Source organism: Mauremys reevesii, linkage group 23, assembly GCF_016161935.1.
Source record: "Mauremys reevesii isolate NIE-2019 linkage group 23, ASM1616193v1, whole genome shotgun sequence".
Lineage (NCBI taxonomy): Eukaryota > Metazoa > Chordata > Testudines > Geoemydidae > Mauremys > Mauremys reevesii.
Window position 1 is genome coordinate 8,805,056 of NC_052645.1, and position 19,264 is coordinate 8,824,319.

Consider the following 19,264-nt stretch of genomic DNA (forward strand, 5'->3'; position numbering starts at 1 on the left):
AGAATGAACACTCCTTGAGTGGGGTGATCCACAGGGAGTAGCTCAAACCTCCAAAGGGCCTGGCCAGGGGCAGGACAGTAGCACAGCAAGGGAGGGGTGTGGCAGTGACATCACAAAGGCCTTTTGCAGGACCTCAGGCTATTGGTCAAAGGTGATGGGGAGGTGGTGACCTCACAGAGAGATGCTGATATCAGCCAGGCAGGACAGGGGCGAGGGGCCAGGGAAACCTCAGAGACTCCTGTGGCTTGGCTTCAGCCAGTCTCCTTCTCGAGGTCTCTCTTTGAGGACTGAAAGAGCATTCAGTTTCACGTACGGGAGCGCCAGGAGGAACCTCTTTCCAGTTTTCTCCTTCCCCGTAGTGATTTTACTAGAAAACAGCCGTCCCTGTTTAGAAGGTAAGAGCCTCCTTGAGGTCTGAAACCTGTTCAGTCTGATCCATCTGGTGACAGTTGAATTCTAGGCATGGAAAACACGAGCTTAAGGAGGCAGAATTTTATTCCGCACCTGGGATTTTGTCCCTATGAATCACTGGGGACATTAGAGGTTGTCCTTTTTGTTTTTGTTTCACATTTTCCTCCCTCCCTCCCTCCTTTCTCTTCATCTCTTGCTTCTTTTGTCCTTTGTGTGTGTGTGTTGCAGGGGAGTGCCCTCCAGCTCCCATTGTGGGAGGTCCACCCAAAACTGTGGAACTGAAATAGTGCTCGGGCAGTGATCCCCACCAGTGACCTGGGCCATCCTTTGGGCTCTCTAGGGAGAACCCTCAGCCTCCCATCCTCAGTCTCTACCCTGATTGGCTGGGAGGAGGCTCAGGTCCTTGTTGTTCTCTTTTAAGACCAAGTAAATAAGTCGTAACCAGTTCTATGTTTGATTAATTTTGCTGCTTCTCTACATCAATTGTCTCTGAGCAGTTCATGATTCTCTCTAACATTGCAGTTCTCCTAAAATACTTGCTGAATAATTCCTGTGCACTGTTGTTGGTCTGGAGCTCATCTGAGAGCACTTTATTCAGGTCATTCAATGTATGAAATTCAAGATCCGATGGTTAGTTTGAAAATCAGGGCTCTTGGGTCCTCTTCCCAACTCTGCCACTGACTGGCTGTGTGACCTAAGAGAAGTCAATGCTCCTTTCTCAGCCTTAGCTTCACCCGCTTTCAAGTAGGGATAATAATGATCTGCTCCTACCTACCTCACGGTGGGTGGAGGAGGGGGATCCTCTGAAGAGTGTCACTAGGAGTAGCGCATAATATGAGGTGTCCTATCACGTTTACCCAGAGCAGATTATGACATAATAGAATTGTTGTGTATTTGGTTGTCATGGTTTTTGTTCCTATGGCAACTGAGTTAGATTATTAGGGGATAGCCCAGCCAGCTTCGGCCGGTTAGGTGAGCTCTGTGTCTGTAAATAAAATGGTAGTTTTGTTAGCTGTCTGCTCTCTGGCCTCAAGTGATTTCTTCCTAAACTGGCTGCCCCAAGAATATAACAAGAATAGCTGAAATAGTCTATTTTCTTTGTATTTTTTTATTTTGAAATTACGAGCAGCAACTACTTAGCTCGACTGAAGCATCTTATCTAATTTTTTTAGATCTAAGTGTCTCCTCTTTGTGTGCGACGAGACAATTTAACACACTGTGACAAACAGGAGATGCTTTTGTTTTGCAACAAAATCCTTTTGCAAAGAACTTTCCTCCCACTTGTTATGATTTCGAGACACAAACTGGTTTAGTCTGAATGGGATTTTCTGACAGAAATGGTTTCAATGCCATGTCTAGTCTGTGGATTGTCAGGGCCAAACTTTTTAACCACTGCCTTTTTTAAAGCCCATTCAGGGATGTGAGTCCCTGTCTTTTAGGTACCTGGGGTTCTTTGCCTGTATCTATTGGGTTTCTGGGAACCAGGCGGGCGGAAGCCCGCCCAATGCTAAAGGATCCCCTCCCCCAGCCTAAGGGGAGGATCTACAGGACCTCAGAAACCCACTGATTTCGGGGGACAACTAATAAAAGAACAGGGACAGGAGTGCGGTCAAAGGGTCATAAGAAGGGAGCCTGTACTAAGGCTTTTGACACAGTCCCGCAGGACATTCTCACAAGCAAAAGAGGGAAATGCGGGCTAGATGCAATCAGTGTAATGTGGGTGCAGAGCTGGTTGAAAGCCCAGACTCCAAGAGCCCTTCTCCATGTCTGGCTGTCCAACGGAGAGGGTGCACCTAGTGGGTCCGGCAGGGATCAGTCCAGGGTCCGGTACTATTCAATATTTTCATTAATGATTTGGAAGATGGAGTGGAGAGCATGCTGCTAAAATGTGCAAATGACACCAAGCACTTTGGAGCACAGGACTGGAATTCAAAACGCCCTTAACGAATTGGAGAATTGGTCGTCTTGAGCCACACTCCATGGCTGGGCCCCTCTCTCTAGACTGGGCTGAAGTGAAACCCCAGAGCCAAACACTCCTCCTGGGCCGTGCGCCCCGACCTTGAATGCTCAGATGCTGCTTAGCGCTGTCAGAGCAGCTTTTGCTGGGGGATTCTCCCAGCACATTCCAATAGCGGGAAGGTACGAAATCCCCCTTTGACTGCTGGGGACAGAGCCCTGGGGAGCGGGGTGGGGCAACTTGCCCAAAGTCCCCCAGGAAAAGGAAAACAACCAGCAGTGGAACCGATAGGAAACCCAGCAATGGAACCCAGGAGTCCTGACTCCCAATCCCCTGGCCCGGCCACTCCAGCGGAGCACACTCCCTCTCAAAGGCAGGGGGAGCGGCCATGAGGGCCTGCTTGTAACCAGGGCCGCCCAGAGGATTCCGGGGGCCTGGGGTCTTCGGCAGCGGGGGGCCCTTCCGTTCCAGGACCTGCCGCCGAAGGGACCCGAAGACCCGTGGCGGGGCCCCCTCCCCGCCGCCGAATTACCGCCAAAGCGGGACCCACCACCGAAGTGCAGCCAGGTCTTCGGTGGTAATTCGGCGGCAGGTCCCGGAATGGAAGGGCCTCCCGCTGCCGAATTACCACCGAAGACCAAGCTGAACTTTGGCGGCGGGTCCCGCTTCGGCGGTAATTCGCCAGTGGGGGGGGGTCCTTCTGCCCCGGAGTGGAAGGACCCCCCGCTGGCGAAGACCGGGAGCGGAAGAAGCTCCTGGGCCCAGCCCCGCAAGAGTTTTCCGGGCCCCCCCAGAGCGAGTGAAGGACCCCGCTCCAGGGCCCCCGAAAAACTCTTGTGGGAGCCCCTATGGGGCCCGGGGCCTGGGGCAAATTGCCCCTCTTGCCCCCCCCCTCTGGGAGGCCCTGCTTGTAACTGCCAGCTGGGGGAGGGAGTGTGCAGCAGTGGTTAGTGAAGGGGCCTGGAGAGAAGGACTGCTGGGTCCCATCCCTACTTCTGACCCTTGATGTGATTCTGAGCCAGTAGCTTCCCCTCCCCAGGCCTGTTTCTCATCAGTAGGGTTGGGGGCGCAGTCCTGACAGCCCAGGGGGGTTGGGAGGCTCCAGGAAGGTGTGTAAAGTGCTGGGATGTCAGGATCCCGGAGCGCTGTCACTCCCGCACTAGGGTGATGTTCTGCACCCCCTGCTGCTGGCCGAGTTTCTCCGTCCCTTGGCAATAAGACAGACTCTTGTTTTCACAGCCAGCCGATCGCCCAGTGCCATCACCCTGCCTGCTGGCTGGGCAGGGTTACTCCTCAGGTCACCACCCCCATCTCCAGCCTGCCTTGGGCTTGGGGAGTGAGGAGAAGGGCGAGGGACGACCCTGAACATCCTCCATCCATCGCTCCGTCACCAGAGCAAGTGAGTGGCATTAGGGTTCCCCGGTGGTTCCCCTGTCTGTCCGGGGAGAGGCAGAAAGAGGGGGAGAGAATCTCTCCCAAAGGAGATTGGATTTGCAAACAGCCCCCAGGAGCCCCTTGCTCTCAGACTGGGGAGGGGCTTCTCCAGAGCCGTCTCCACTGTGCTTGGAAAGGCCACAGCAATGGGGCTCCCAGCCCTTCCCTTGTGGGAGACTGTTCCCCAGGCTGAGAGTCTCTGAGCTGGGCCAGACCCGGTGAGCTGCTGAGCATGGAAATCAATGGGAACCGAGGGGGCCCTGGCCTTGCTATGCCGAGGGACTTTGAAGGGGGGATGGTTTCCCAGGAGAAGTCCGGACTCCTGCCTTCTCTTCCTTCTCTAGCCTGGGCGGGGTGAGTGGGAGGCGAGGGGTGAATGTGTCCTGGGCTGGCAGGAGGGAGCTGCTTGTCCAAAGTGACTGATGGTCTTTGTGACTGACCCCAGTGCTCGAAAAGGACGAGACTCCCCGGTTCTTGCAGCCCCAGGGATGATGAGGGGGAGCGTTGAGGGGGAGCAGGTCATGCAATGAACTTCTGCCAGTGTGTGTAGCCTGCACTCCCTGCACCCCTGTGGGGGGAGGAGGAGCTGCTCTGGCTGGGGCAGGGATGGAGAGGGACCAAACAGGCTGGTTAGTGAGAGGCTGCCCTGACCCCAGACTCACGCCCGCTCCTCGCTCGGTTCCAGGATGGCCGGGCTCCTGAGGATGTTCAGGAAGAAGGCTCTGAAGGTGGCCCCAGAGCCTGAGGGGAGCAGCTGCCATCTTCCCCAGGAGCAGAGCGGCCCCTCCGTCCCCGCTGGCGGGGAAGGAGCTCCCGGCCGGACCAGAAGGTGGAAGTTCCCAGCCTTCTGGAAGAGGAAACCTGCTCCCGGTGCAGGCGCCGAGGTGGGAGAGGCACCGGCCAGGCCGAAATGGAACTGGGCCAGGATGCGGCAGGGCAGGCGGGACCCAGCCCAGGAGCGCAACCGGGCAGGGTGGCTCCGGGGCTTGTTATGTGGGCAGCAGCGGCCCCAGGAGCCCAGCCCCGATTTCCATCAGGAGGCATCGCCCTGCCTGGTCAGTGGGGACCTTCCAGCCTTCCCAGGGCAGGAGGTGGAGGATCCCTCTCCCAGCCCCAGCAGCTCGGCCCGCTCCCCATGGGACAGGAGCAGCGCCTGCGACTCCGACAGCAGCTCGGCCCGCTCCCCATGGGACAGCAGCAGCGCCAGCGACTCGGACGGCAGCTTGGCCGATGGACACTTCTGCTTCGTTCAAGGTGAGGAGCCAGGCTGGGCTCAGGGAGGGGCGAGGAGGGGGCTGTGAACATCCTGGGCCCAGGCCCTCGAGCAGTGCTCTGGGGGCGGGCCCCCAGCCCAGGGGTCTGGCCTGAGCCACGTGAACCCCACTGACACTAGATGCTGCCACTTTGGTCCTTGGTGCTCCATTGGGCGGGGGGAAGGCACCTCCCAGGGAGTCCAGGACTGAAGGGAGGGTCTCTTTGCTATGGGCTCCTGAAGGAGTTGGGGGCTGATGACATCACTGAGGGGGGGAGTGTGAGGCCTGAGCTGCCCTATGTCCTGGAGGTGGGAAGGGGGCACATTGTCCCGCCATGCCCCTGTCCTTCCCCCGAGTGGCAGCAGGAGTCACCCTGTCCCCTTCTCTCCCTGGTGCAGGGTCCGCCAGGGCCTCTGAGGACGAGCAGGAGCAGGAGGAGGAGGAGGAGGAGGAGGAATGGATTGACGTGGTAACAGAGGAGGCTGCTCTCAAAAACATCCGAGAGCAGCTCCAGGGCCGAGAAAAGGTACAAACATTCCCCAGCTGTGCTGGAACCGAGATTGTCCTGCTCCTTCCCAGCAACATAGAATCATAGAATATCAGGGTCGGAAGGGACCTCAGGAGGTATCTAGTCCAACCCTCTGCTCAAAGCAGGACAAATTCCCAACTAAATCATCCCAGCCAGGGCTTTGTCAAGCCTGACCTTAAAAACCTCTAAGGATGGAGATTCCACCACCTCCCTAGGGAACCCATTCCAGCGCTTCACCACCCTCCTAGTGAAAAAGTTTTTCCTTATATCCAACCTAAACCTCCCCCACTGCAACTTGAGACCATTACTCCTTGTTCTGTCATCTGCTACCACTGAGAACAGTCTAGATCCATCCTCTTTGGAACCCCCTTTCAGGTAGTTGAAAGCAGCTATCAAATCCCCCCTCAATCTTCTCTTCTGCAGACTAAACAAGCCCAGTTCCCTCAGCCTCTCCTCATGAATCATTTTTGTTGCCCTCCGCTGAACTCTTTCCAATTTTTCCACATCCTTCTTGTAGTGGGAGGCCCAAAACTGGACACACTACTCCAGATGAGGCCTCACCAATATTGAATAGAGGGGAATGATCACGTCCCTCGATCTGCTGGCAATGCCCCTACTTATATAGCCCAAAATGCCGTTCGCCTTCTTGGCAACAAGGGCACACTGTTGACTCATATCCAGCTTCTTGTCCACTGTAACCCCCAGGTCCTTTTCTGCAGAACTGCTGCCTAGCCATTCGGTCCCTAGTCTGTAAGAGTGATTCTTCCATCCTAAGTGCAGGACTCCCAACACCCTGCAGAGGGTCGTGGCCCTCATGAGCCACCACCCTTAATGGGGACTTTTCTCCTCCATGATCTGGGACCTCCAAGTTGGGGATTTTTGTCACATACCGGCCGGGTCTCCTCCCCCCACAGGCACTGTCCCAGTTCCTGACCCTTCTTGTGCAGGAGTCGTGGGTGATTTGGACACTAGGCGGGTCCCCACTATCCCCCATTCAGTCCTGCAGCTGGTGTGGCTGGGGCAGGGAGTTCCCTGGCTAACTGGCTCTCTCTCCCCTAACCCCACTCCTGGTGGGCGCAGGACGAGGCACAGCAGCTCGCGTTCCTGCACGCGATCCACCCCGCGTGTCTCGCTGCACAGCAGAGAGGGCAGGACACATTGGAGCCGCGCTGCTGCAAGGCAGCTGTGGTGGAGAGGATTGTGGTGAGTGAGACACAGCGCCCGGCAGCTGGAGGGTGGACAGAGACACGGGAGGGGCAGGGGTCTCCCCGGGCCGATGGTTGGGGAATGGCTGGTGGTGGAGGGGCAGCTGAGGGCAGGGATTGCTGGGGCTGCAGATTGGGGAGAAGAGACGGTAGAACTAGTGGGCAGGAATCGGAGGAGCGGGAGGCAGCTGGGGGGACACTGCTGGTTGTGTGGGGCCCTGGCTGTGTAATCTCCTCCTTGGGAAGTGTCAGTGAGGCCCAAATCTCACATGCTCCTTTGTCTCCTTTGTCTCTCCCAGGAGCTCATTGAGGAGCTTCCTGATGACTCTCCGCCCGGCCCCGTCCTGGCCAACTGCCTGATCGCTGTGGCCAACCTCAGGTACCGAGACCCTCTTGCCCGGTTCCCTTAACCCCGGTGCTGCTCAGGCCATGGCTGGGAGTCACTGCCCCTCCCACTCCCAGGTCACCTCCCAAGGGTGGCTCCTCTGGCAGAGGTGGCAGGAAGGGTCACTCCCTCTCCTGGCTGCTCTGTTCTTTTCACTCCAGTAACATTGCAATGGCTTTGGGGAGAGGCTGACTGCCAGGATCAGATACAGGAGGGGCAGCAGGGTTCAGGGAACAGGCGCCATTCCTGCCCTGCCACTGCCTGTCTGGGAAACCTTGGCCTTATCGTTCCCTGGTTCAGTGCCTCAGTTTCCGTTCTCGCCAGCCTCTGCCTATTTCCCTGCAGTTTCACGTCCATGTCGGTGCCAGTCCCGCCCCGCACTGCACAGTCTAATACCGGCTCCTCTCTCTTGCCAGCACCATGACACCTGCCTTGGAGCCAGAGCTGGAGACCCACCTCCTCCGAGCTGCCCTACATGCTGTTTTCACCCTGGACACGTGGACGGACACCACCCAAGTCCAGGTAGATCAGCTAAATCATGGATTGAGGAGCCAGCTCTCATCCTGCCACGAATCCTTGCTAATTGCCTGCAGTGGGATGAGAATGAGAGAGGCCAGGATATGTGTTTGGGGGTCTCACCAGTGCTTCCCAGAGACCCCTCTTCCCATCCTGTGGCAGGTGTAGCCCCACTTTCCCTAAGTCTGGCCCATGGCTCTCCCTTGCTTTGCAGGATCTGCATAGGGTCATGCCAGACCTCCTGGACGCCATGCTGGGGAACCTGCTGGCAAAGTCCCCAGATACCAACAAGCTCCACTACATCTTGGAGGTGAGCCCGATGAGAGGGGTGGGGGCAATTTTACCTTAACTCTTCCATCCATTTTGCAGTCTGTCCTCCTAGCTGCGCCCCCAGTGGGGCGTCCTTGCTCAGGGCAGTCAGTGCAATGCAGTGTCAGGCCCTTCCTCCTTGAAGGACAGAGGAAGGAGCTGGGACTTCAAGCCAGAGCTCTGCCTGGTTCTGTTGAGCACTAACCAGGGGGCCCCTGGCTGGCTTGGGGAGTGAGAGTGTGAACCCCTCCTGTGAGATCCAGAAGATGGTCCTCAGAGAAGAGTCACAGGCTCGTTCCTAGAGAAACAGGAGGGCCCCAGAGAATCAGCCCTTGTCTCTGTCTGACAGGCCCCGAGATTCCTGGGGGGATTGTGCTCCCACTCAGTCCCTTCACCCAACCAAGGACTTGAGAGCCAGGGAGGGGCGAGGGGTCTGTCTCCTTCCTGGTGAGCTGTTCAGAGATCAGGAGTTCAGGGAGGATGGGACCAGCCCCGCCACTGAGCATTGTCCCAATCTAGAGAGACAATGACAAGTTGTGACCTGCAGGATACAAGCATCGTCCTGAGGGCAACAATCCCCTTCTAAAGCTCTGCGATCAATGAATCAGATATTCCACCTGCATACAATGTCTCAGCCCCCCGGGGATGGGGAGGGGCTCATTAGCACAACACATGCACCCTCCCATTCATCCTGAGCTGCCTCCTTTCCCCACAGCACATTAACTACTGGATGGTGTCCAGGGTGTCGGGCGAGAGAGCCAGGGCCATTAGGAGCAGCAGGACCCTGCTCACCTCCATCATCACCCTCCCTGACTTCGACGTAAGTGGCCTCTGACCCCAGCTTCCTGACTCCAGGCGGGGGTGGGCTGGTTCCAAGGGGCTGTAGGATCTGCTGCTGCAGGGGCTGTGGGTTAGGAGTGTTCCTCTTGGGGAGGCAGAGTCAAAGCAGAGAATGAGCCTGGCTTGAGTCAAGTTCTTCTTGTCCTGGTGAAGCAGGGTGACCAGGCAGCAAGTGTGAAACTGTCTCTATAAAATCAGGACATGTGGTCACCCTATGGTGAAGTGGCGACTCTCGCTTTTAAGGGGAGCCTGCTCCAGGTTCATGCCTTCCTGTCATCCTGGAGCAGCTGGGGAAGCAAATCCTCATGGAGGGCCCTGCCCACATCCCTGTGCTCCAGGCTTGCTTGCAGGCAGAGAAAATTAAGAGTCTAGCTCTAGCTCCTATCCTCTAGCATCTCCTGCCGAGGGGCTGAGGGGAAGGAGTCCTGGCCCAGGCGGGGACTGGGAGCTGACAGGAAAATGCTGATGGAGTCCCCTCTCTCTCTTCTGTCCATTAGAACTCAGCCGAATTCCCCGAGATGGGTCACCACGTGGCACAGCTGGCTCTGTCCATCGGTGACCCAGACAAGGACATCAGCCGGCAGGCCAGGGAGGGGGTTTTCCGGCTCTACCAACTGTTGCTGCACCAGAGGGGTAAGGAACCCAGCTGGGAAATGGCCCCCGCTAGATGAGTGAGACCCCCGCAGCCAATTTGTCTCCAAGTGACCCCGGCTGGAGGACGAGTCTCTCTCTCTCTTTCTGTGTTCTACACCAGCCCCTGCAATTCTGTTGGGCCGGGCACACAGCGAGGACTCTGCCCACTGTGCAGCCACCAATGGGATTGGAAGGACACAAGCCCTGCAACCAGAATGACAAATGTGTGTGTGTCTCTTTCCCAGACCTGACCATCCACGAGGCCGAAGAGCTGTGGCTCCGAGACTGGCACGAGGACAGCAGGCTCCTCGGCTATAAAAACACAGCCAGGGTCGGGGAGGTAAGGCCGCTGTGCCAGGGCATGGCACAGCTCGGGCAGTGCGGGTGGCTGCCTCCTGGAGCCACTAGACCGAGTTGCCGTTCTAGTGCAGGATTTGGAGCCTGCTTCTGGGCAATTTGCTGAAGCCTCACGTGCGTTTGGTTTCAGGTCTTTGGAAAGTTATTCTCGGAGGGGCAGAGACGCTTCTTCCTGCGGACGGCAGTGCTGGCCATGCACAACCCCCGGCTGCGTGTCAGCCAGGCTGGGCTGCTCCTCACTTACTCCCTCCTGGGGCAAGCCCAGCAGCTGCTGGGGGACAAGGTGAGCAGCTGCATTAGACTCATGAGATTGGGGCGGGGCCCAGGCCTCATTCCCATCCTCCGGCCATTGGCCGGCCTGGCAGCAAGGCGACTGGTGGGGAATGAGAGCGAGAGCAGGTGCTACTGGGAAGGGAGATGAATTCACCTCCATGAGCAGGAGGGAGCCAGCTTGTCCCCGGAGCAGCTCCAGCCCAGCTCGTTAGCAAGTATTGCCTCATCACGGACTTATGTTCTTGGGAAGGGCAGCAGCCCTCTGCCAGCCTCTCCTGTCACCCGAGCCACCCCCATCGTTGCCATCCTGCGGCTTCAGCATTAGTGGCTGGGATGACTTGGGGAAAGGTCGCAACCTCCCCACATCCCACTTCACTGCTGCCAGAATCCCTCCTCCCCCCACCCGCCCACCACTAGAGCCCCCTCCCTGCCCAACCTGGGTGGGAGTGGAGGAGAGGGGTCTGAGAACTTGAGCCGTGGATTGGAGGTGGAACAGCTGTCAGGGGCACTGGGGGGAAGGTGGCAGGAGCTCACCCTACAAGCAGGGGAGTTGGCACTGGAGGTCACTAGAAAGGGCAACAAGACTCCATTCTGGGGGTCAGGAAGGGGACTCCATCCCTCAGAGGTGGGCGGGTGCTGGGTGGAAATGCTGCTGGTCCCAGGTGCCCTTAATCCCCCGATTCCGCAGGGGTGTCTGAGTCTCTGACGGGTCCTCGTTCCCTTGCAGCAGGAGGAGGTCACCTATAAGGTGACGCAACAACTGCATATCATCCACAACTTGCACCAAGTGCCTGAGGCGGTGCAGGAGCTCTGCCTCCGAGGCCACCAGATACTCCCACTCCCTGTAAACGGGGAGTGTAGTGAGACTGAGTGGTCTCCCTCCGAGTGGGAGAGCGAGAGACCCCCTACACGCCCCTTGGAGGGTGGAGCCTATATTGCCCCGCCCCCCTCACCGTCAGGACCGGGGCGTGGCTGGAAGTATAAAAGGCCGGCCGTGCTGCACAGTGGGGGGAGAGCCTGCAAGAGAGGAGGACGCTCAGCCTGTTCTCCAGGGGCCCTGAGAGGATCCCCAGGCGTGGATGAGGACTGGCCCGGAGTCCTCGCTGCGGTTTACTCCAAGGAGCCGGAAGAGGCCTGGAGGCCGCGGGTACCAAACCCTGGGGAGGCAAGAAGTAGCCCAGGGGCAGCCCCGGAGCAGCCGGCTGCAGAGCCCAGCACGGCTCAGTCGGCGTGTTGCGGCAGGATCCCCGCCGACGCAGAGGCAGCCACTCGTGCCCCTGCCAGGACCTTGGGCTGGGACACGGTAGAGTAGGGTGGGCCGAGTGGCTGACCCCCTACACGGTGCAAGGAGGCTTTAGCCCCGCCCAGGCTAGAGCCAGCCCTGTTTGGTCGCTGGCTGCCTGGTTCCACCCAAGCCAGAGCCCGTCCTTGAAGACTGGTTGTTTGTGGGCTGCTTGGGCTCTGCCCAGGCCGGAGCCACTCTGGTAGACTGTGCTGGGGGCTGACCACTTGAGCGACCCCAGCCCAGCAGGGCCGGCTCTACCATTTTTACCACCACAAGGAAAAACAAAAAGGCGGCTCGGACTGCTGCTGCCCAAACTGCTGAAGCTGCCCGGACTCTGCTGCCCCAGGAATGGCCGGTTTGCCGCCCCTTAGCATGTGCCGCCCCAGGCACGTGCTGGCTCCGCTGGTGCCTGGAGCCGGCCCTGCAGCCCAGGCCGCAGCCTGGTAACGACAGTTGATGACTGTGGTGGGGTGACTGCCCCATGCCCATGCAGGAGGGCGCATGAGTAGGCCAGAGCGGCTGTGCAGGCTGGCAGCCAATCACAGAAGGACCTACTGAGAGCTAATCAGGGCCGAGATTAAAGCCAGCCAATCAGGGCTAGGCTAGGCCCTATATAATGGCTGCCCAGGAGCACAGCAGGCAGTCTGTCCCAGACCTTCATGGAGGAAGGTCTTTCTCCAGAGCAGGAGACTGGCACCTCGGACAGAGCAGTGCTGGGCAGACTCATGGGGAGCATAGTAGAGCTCCGGCCCCAGACCTGCCAGACTGCGGACCCTGATAGAAAGGGCCTAGAGGGTGCGAGGGGCCGGAGGGGAAGTGGCCCAGGGACAGTTGGACAAGGGGAGAGAAGGAGAGCAAGGAGGCTCCCACTAGAGGGTCCCTGGGTTGGTACCCAGAGTAGTGGGCAGGCGTGGGTCCCCCCCCCCTTCCCTCTTGTACTGCACCTGGCCATGTGGTGGCCTAGACAACTTCCAACGAGCCCTTGAGACAATGGGTTAGACTTTGGGGGCTGTGGTTGGCCACTGAGGCAGGTGCAAGGACTGTTGGTAATCCCTCCGGAAGGGGGTGAGCATGGACTAAGGGGCACTGCCAGAGAGCAGTGGCCTGAAGAAGGACACCGTCAAGTGGGGAGCAACGCGGGTCCAGACGCCAAGGGAGGACAAGAGACGGACAGGACACCGCCAGCAGAGCGCGCTTCCCATAGACTGAGCTAATTACCAGAGCGCCCAGCGGGAGGCGCCGTGGTGATGAGCTCCAACCCCGTCACACGTGGTGGAGAATGCAGGCACAGGCGGTCCGCCCCGATACTAAGGGCAAGAGCGAGGACTAGGCAGAGTGCCACATTGAGAGACTGAGAGAAAATGGTGGAGAAAAGAGACTTCTATTGGAGGGCCTGGGTGGCTCAGCTCGCCGAGCAGCAGAGGGAGTTGTTCTGGCTGCTGCGGGGGTCGGCCCCCAGACCAAACGAGATCCGGCCCCATGGGCGAGAGGCCAGGGCTGGGAACTCTGAATTGCTTCGGTGACGGGGACACTACAGAAGGGAGTGTCCCTCCTGGGAGAGGGCAGAGAGGCCCCACCCAGAAAAGGCTCCCCCTGCTTGTTGCGTCTGAGGGGAGCCGAGGCACCTGAAGAGAAGGAAGGGCCAGGGCCCAAACAAGCAGGAGTAGGGACATGGCAGGGGGAAGACCCAGAAAGTGCTTCCACTGCCACAAAGGGGGACATTTAAGGAGGCACTGCCCCCTGAGGCAGAAAGTGGGGAGTGTCTGAGACAAGGGTTCGGTCTGAGACCCCACCCAGGGAAGGGGTGGTGAAGACCGAGGCCCCTAGCGAGAAAGGGGCTGGGGCAGAGAGGCCCCACCGAAATGAGGGAACCCACATAGGAGCCAGGAGGGCCAATGTGGGAACCCAAACACAAGGAGGAACCCCCGTAGGACCAGGGCGGTCTACAGTGGGAACCCAGACCCTAGAGGTGCGGAGCAGGTTGCTCCAGACGGTGGAGGGTCTGCGAGAGGAAAGGGATGCCCTGCGGGCCCAGCTGTGATGGAAGCTGGGGTGATAGGGACCCCCTTCTCCCCCCCGTGAGCATTCTTAAGGGGGAGGGTGTGGTGGGGTGGCTGCCCCACCCCCATGTGAGAGGGGCTAGAGTAGGCCAGAACGGCTGCGCAGGCCGGCAGCCAGTCAAGGAACGGCCTGCTGAGAGCCACTCGGCCGAGATAAGAGTCTGCCTTCCGCTCCTTAGCCCCAGCCCTTGCTGGGAAGCAGAGCCCCTGCGAGCTGAAAGTCGCCTCTCCCAGAGCCGCAGACACGGGGAGCGGCAGGATTGCAGGGGGGCTGAGCTCCAAGCTGGGCCAGCAATGCACAGGCGGGCGAGAGGACTCGATTCCTGTTTTGAAGACAGACCTGATCATGAGGAACCTGGGGGCCTCAGTCCCTTCAGCGACTGTAATAGGCTCTGCCGCACTCAGCTTAGGCAGAGGTAGACTCTGTTCTAGGCAAGGGACTTTTGGACAGAGCCTCAGAGGTAGCTGGTGCCTAACTCCCAGTTAAACCAATAGGAGTTAGGTGCCTAAATACCTTGGAGGATGGGGCCTACATGCCACGCAGAGGAGAGCAGAGGCAGAGGTGGCAGGGGCCTGGTTTAATGGAAGGGGGCTGCTCTCAGCAGTGGCTCCTTGCCTCTGGAAGTGCCTGGACCTGGCTCCCAGCCTCTGTGGGTTTGTTGCCCTTGTGACCTGCAGATTCTCGCAGCCCTGTGGGGTGCCCAAGGAACCCAGCACACACGGCAGGGCCCAGATCCCGGAGCCTCCCTCCAAGGGGACTGGGCCCCAGCAGAGCTGCCCAGGCACAGGGCTTGGGGAGCAGTTGCTGGCCCACACCCCTGAGACTGCCAGGAGACATCCTAGCTGCTGGCCCAATGGGGGGTGTGGGTCAGGTGCCCCCACAAGCCCTCCACTTCACTCTGTTTGGGGAAGATGGGGCTGTGGGCAGGGCTGGCTCTAGGTTTTTTGCCACCCCAAGCAAAAAAATTTTTGGCTGCCCACCACCCCAGCCTTGGGCTCCCCCCCCACACGCACCCCCTGCCACCCCAGTGCTGGACTCCCTCCTTTCCCCCCCACCCGCACTACCCTGCTGCCTCGGCCATGGGCTCTCCCCCTCAACCTGCACCCTCCTGCTGTCCCAGCCCTGGGTCACTGGTAACTCGCTCCCAGGGCAGGTCATTCAGCAGGAATTTTGGATGTGCACAAAACACAGACAGGATTGGTTCCCATGTGTCTACAGAACTGCAGTAAAGTGGAACAATTTTCAGCTTGTGTGATTGGAGGAGATCTGGATGCATATTATAAGACTGTCCTCCATAAATGAGGAAAAGTTGAGATGCCTTTATTATTCTTTTGTTCCACTCTTTCTTTAATGGGGAATTTGCCAGTGGAATATCACTGTCTTCCTTTTAAACAAATAAAACTTTTTAAAAAAAGTCAATAGCTGTTGAAAATAGCAATTCCAGTCCTAAAAACCACTGGGAAGCATTTCTTGCTGCTTCATTTCTTATCCTACTTTTTCTACAGCAAGTTACACTGGATCAGTATATTTGATTTGGGAGAAATGAAGTAACAGCTGCCCAAACTGAGATTGAGCACTCCTGAATGCTGAGGTGTTCAAATCTGGAAGGCAGGTGCTAGATTCCCTTTCTGAATATTAGCTACATCTGGAAAGGAAAATTCAATTTCTGCTTCCATGGCTCAGAAGTGGAAATCCTCCTACGTGCCTGGTACTGTATCTAATGCTGCCGAAGTCCCCTAACAGAGCCTCCCCTCCCTTACCTTTCATTTTAAATTCTAGTGGGATCCACGTACCTCCCTTGCTAGGCTTCAGACAGAGAGGGGCACTGTCCATTTAGTCCCCCCAATTCCTTCTTTGTGGGCTGCAAGGTGAGGTCACACCAGTATCCCTAATGCAGTCTGCGGAAGTCTTCTGAAGGGCAAAGCCTCTTCCTCCTTGGGCACACTTGTTCCCCATTAACAGCACCACCCCTTTCGACTTGCAGCATAGCTCAGCTACCTCACTCCCTCCCGCTCCCTTTCCTGTTGATAGCTGCCAAGGGATTGGTGGGAAATGTGTTATATCCTTGGGGGCAGCCGGATTAGGAAGAAATCACTTGAGGCCAGACAGCAGACAGCTAACAAAACCACCATTTTATTTACAGACTCAGAGAACTCAGCCGGCTGAAGCTGGCTGAGCTATCCCCTAATAATCTAACTCATTTACCATAGGAACCAAAAACCATGACAACCAAATACACAACAAAATGTAGTTCTTTCCCTGCTCCAGGGCTGGCTCTATAGGCAGGGAGCTAGGCAAGGAACTACAGCTCCCAGGATCCCTTCCATGCTGGATCCCTAGCTGCTCCATGGCTCCGCTTCTGCAGGGTTGTGAGAGGGGAGGAAGTGAGTTTAAAAAAAAATAAAGGATGGCCCAAATGCCACCCCAAGCACCTGCTTGTTTTGCTGGTGATCATTGGGTTGATGGGGGTAAACAAGAGATGCCCATAAGGCTCTCCACTCCCTCTTCCCAAGAGCCACCGTCATCCTCTCTCCCCTTTCTGCTCCCACATCCTCTGCAAACTTTCAAAGACAGATGCCTCGTGATGGTCTTCGCTCGGGGGGATGTTGCCTAGTGGACAGGGTTTTGGCCCTCCGGGGTGGGAAGGGCACAGCAGATGGTGGGGGAGCCCAGGGCCTCCCACTGGGCTGTGATCCAGGCCACTAAGGGCAGCACAAGGGGGTGACACTTAAGACCCTGCTATTGTCCAAAGTTCACAGTTTATCACAGGAAGCTCTGAAGGGTGCTTGGCAGCCGGGCATGGCACAGCCTGAGGCTGGGTGCCCTTTATTATTAAAGCATGCCACACCAGCCATGCAGAGAGGACTTCGGTTTTACCCCACTGGCTAATCGGACGTCATATAAGCAATTCCCTCTGATATTCCAGTTCCCACGTATCACCACCAGAACCACTCCTTATGGGGATGAATGGTTATGAAAACCAATACCCCCAGTGAAAGAAAAGAAGTTCTCCCAAAGGACTAAGCTGCAGATCCAGGTCAATAGACAAGTCAGATCTTACCCACAAATCACACTGTTGCAAATCCTTTAGCATCTAAAATCTAAAGGTTTATTCATAAAAAGAAAGAAATATAGATGGGAGTTAAAATTGTTAAAGGAATCAATTACATACAGTAATGGCAAAGTTCTTGGTTCAGGTCTGTAGCAGTGATGGAATAAACTGCAGGCACAAATCAAGTCTCTGGAGTACATCCACAGATTTGGATGGGTCATTCAGGCCATTGTTCAGAGCTTCAGTTTGTAGAAAAGTTTCTCCAGAATGGAGGGATTTCTAGGGCCTTTTATATCCTCTGCTGTGTGGAAGGACCCCTTTGTTCTTACTATGGAAAAGCACAGCAGCAAGGTGGAGTTTGGAGTCCCATGTCCATGCATGACTCAGTTCTTTACAGGTAGAGCAGCCATTGCTCACATGCTACCTTGAACATTCCCTGAAGGCTTCTCATAGGTGGATTGGAGTCTCCCACAGTCCATTGTGAGTTAAGTGATCCTTGATTGGGCACTTAATCTGCAAATTCCTTTCTCGAGAAACTGACCAAATGCTTCACTAATGCTACTTAAAATCAAACACATTGAGATACAAGTGCACAGCCAATACTCAACTTCAAATACAAAAATGATACACACATATAGACAGCATAATCATAACCAGCCAATTACAGCCTGTTCATGGACATCTCACATGACCTCCTTGGTACAAGATTTGGTGCAACTATAGGACCTTGGTTGCATAGCATCACAACCCCCCACTTATAACACCGATAGACCCTGGTCGTCAGCAGGCAGGATCGAACCTGGGAGCTTAGTGCCTGAGCCTCTACAGCATGAGCTAAAAGCCAACTAGCTATTAGCTACGGCTATAGAGTGGAGTCGTTTAATTCTCTCACTATGTGGTCTCAGTGCCACTAGATGGGACAGGTCACCACGCCCTGGGGCAACAGCTCAGGGAGAGGGACCTTCAGGCAGTTGCGGAGGGAGAGATCCTGCTTCCTTCTGTGCTTCTCTCCCAGGTACTAGCAGGGCTGGATGGCCTTTTCTCATTGTGCTGTGGGGAGCAGGTCCTGCATACTACGACTCTGAAGAAGCTTTCAAGGACTAATTTTTTAAACTATTTTTTATCAGTGAATTGGGAGAAAACATATAATCACTGCTGCTAAGATTGGTGGGTGACAGAATACTGGCAGAGTGGTAATTACTGATGAGAAGAGGGCAGTGATACAGAGCGATCAGGCTCATTCGGCCAGCTGGCCCCATTCAAAGAAAAGAAGTTTGATCAGAGCCAAATGCAAGGTCCTATACCTAGCAACAAGGCATGCCGGCCACACCTACAGAATGGGGACATGTATCCGGGAAAGCAGGGACTCTGAAAAGGATTTAGGAGACAGAGTGGAGAAGCCACTCAAGATGAGCTCCCAGTGTGCTGCCGTGGTGAACAGGGCTAAAGCCATCATTAGACGTAGGGGCAGAGCTGTGAGTAGGATAGGGAGGTGGAACGATGCTGGTTCTGGCAGGACCCACTGAGAGTGCCAGTTCAGGACAAATTGCTTCAAGCAGGGCAGTTAGAGCCCAAAGCTGGAGGTTTTCCACCTCTAAGGCAAACCAAACCAGCCAAACAGAGAATACATCAGTTTTACCCCACTGGCCAACCACCAGTCACACAAGCAATTCCCTTGGACACTGCAGTTTCCCAGTGTCACTGCCAGTGCCACTCGTTATGGGGATGAATGGTTATGAAAACCAACACCCCAGTAAAAGAAAAAAGGTTCTCTCAAAGGACCCCAAAGGACCAAGCCCCAAACCCAGGTCAATATACAAATCAGATCTTGCCCACAAATCATGCTGTTGCCAGTCCTTTAGAATCTAAAAACTAAAGCTTTATTCATGAAGGGGGAAGATATAGATGAGAGGTAGAATTGGTTAAATGGAATCAATTCCATACAGTAATGGCAAAGTTCTTGATTCAGGCTTGTAGCAGTGATAGAATAAACTGCAGGTTCAAATCAAGTCTTTGGAGAACATCCACAGCTGGGCTGGGTCATTCAGTCCTTTGCATCCGAAGAAGTGGGTATTCACCCACGAAAGCTCATGCTGCAAAACGTCTGTTAGTCTATAAGGTGCCACAGGATTCTTTGCTGCTTTTACAGAACCAGACTAACACGGCTACCCCTCTGATACTTGAAATCAGACATTAGGAATGGCAATATACAAAACCTGTAGGAGAACACTTCAACCTCCCTGGCCACACAATAGCAGATCTTAAGGTGGCCATCCTACAGCAAAAAAAACTTTAGGACCAGACTTCAAAGAGAAACTGCTGAGCTCCAGTTCATCTGCAAATTTGACACCATCAGCTCAGGATTAAACAAAGACTGTGAATGGCTTGCCAATTACAGAACCAGTTTCTCCTCCCTTGGTTTTCACACCTCAACTGCTAGAACAGGTCCTCATCCTCCCTGATTGATCTAACCTCGTTATCTCTAGCTTGCTTCTTGCTTGCTTATATATACCTGCCCCTGGAAATTTCCACTACTTGCATCTGAAGAAGTGGGTATTCACCCATGAAAGCTCATGCTGCAAAACGTCTGTTAGTCTATAAGGTGCCACAGGATTCTTTGCTGCTTTCACAGAACCAGACTAACACGGCGACCCCTCTGATACTTAACAAACCAAAAGACTCCCTCTGGAGCCTAATCAGCTCTATCTGTAAACAGGAGAGAGGGACAGGTCAGATAGTGCCTGTGACTCTTAGGCAGAGCCCC

At 55.9% G+C, this 19,264-nt stretch overlaps 1 protein-coding gene across 4 annotated transcripts; it reads left to right on the plus strand.

Annotated features, from left to right (window-relative positions):
- Positions 1–245: 245 nt before the first annotated feature.
- LOC120389048 lies at positions 246–14,663 on the plus strand. 4 transcript variants are annotated; one of them, XM_039511214.1, is made up of 13 exons: positions 246–395; positions 3,608–3,767; positions 4,488–5,056; positions 5,454–5,581; positions 6,665–6,787; positions 7,089–7,168; positions 7,591–7,696; positions 7,905–8,000; positions 8,715–8,819; positions 9,337–9,472; positions 9,718–9,812; positions 9,960–10,112; positions 10,830–14,663. In XM_039511214.1, the coding sequence occupies exons 3-13, from the start codon at positions 4,489–4,491 to the stop codon at positions 11,412–11,414; spliced, it is 2,175 nt and encodes a 724-aa protein (XP_039367148.1). In that variant the 5' UTR covers positions 246–395; positions 3,608–3,767; position 4,488; the 3' UTR covers positions 11,415–14,663. The 4 variants fall into 4 exon arrangements, with proteins under 4 accessions (XP_039367148.1, XP_039367145.1, XP_039367146.1 ...); XM_039511211.1 differs by lacking the exon at positions 246–395 and adding an exon at positions 2,468–2,550 and having other exon boundaries at positions 4,459–5,056; XM_039511212.1 differs by lacking the exon at positions 246–395 and adding an exon at positions 2,468–2,550 and having other exon boundaries at positions 4,459–5,056; positions 10,833–14,663.
- The last annotated feature ends 4,601 nt before the right edge of the window (positions 14,664–19,264 follow it).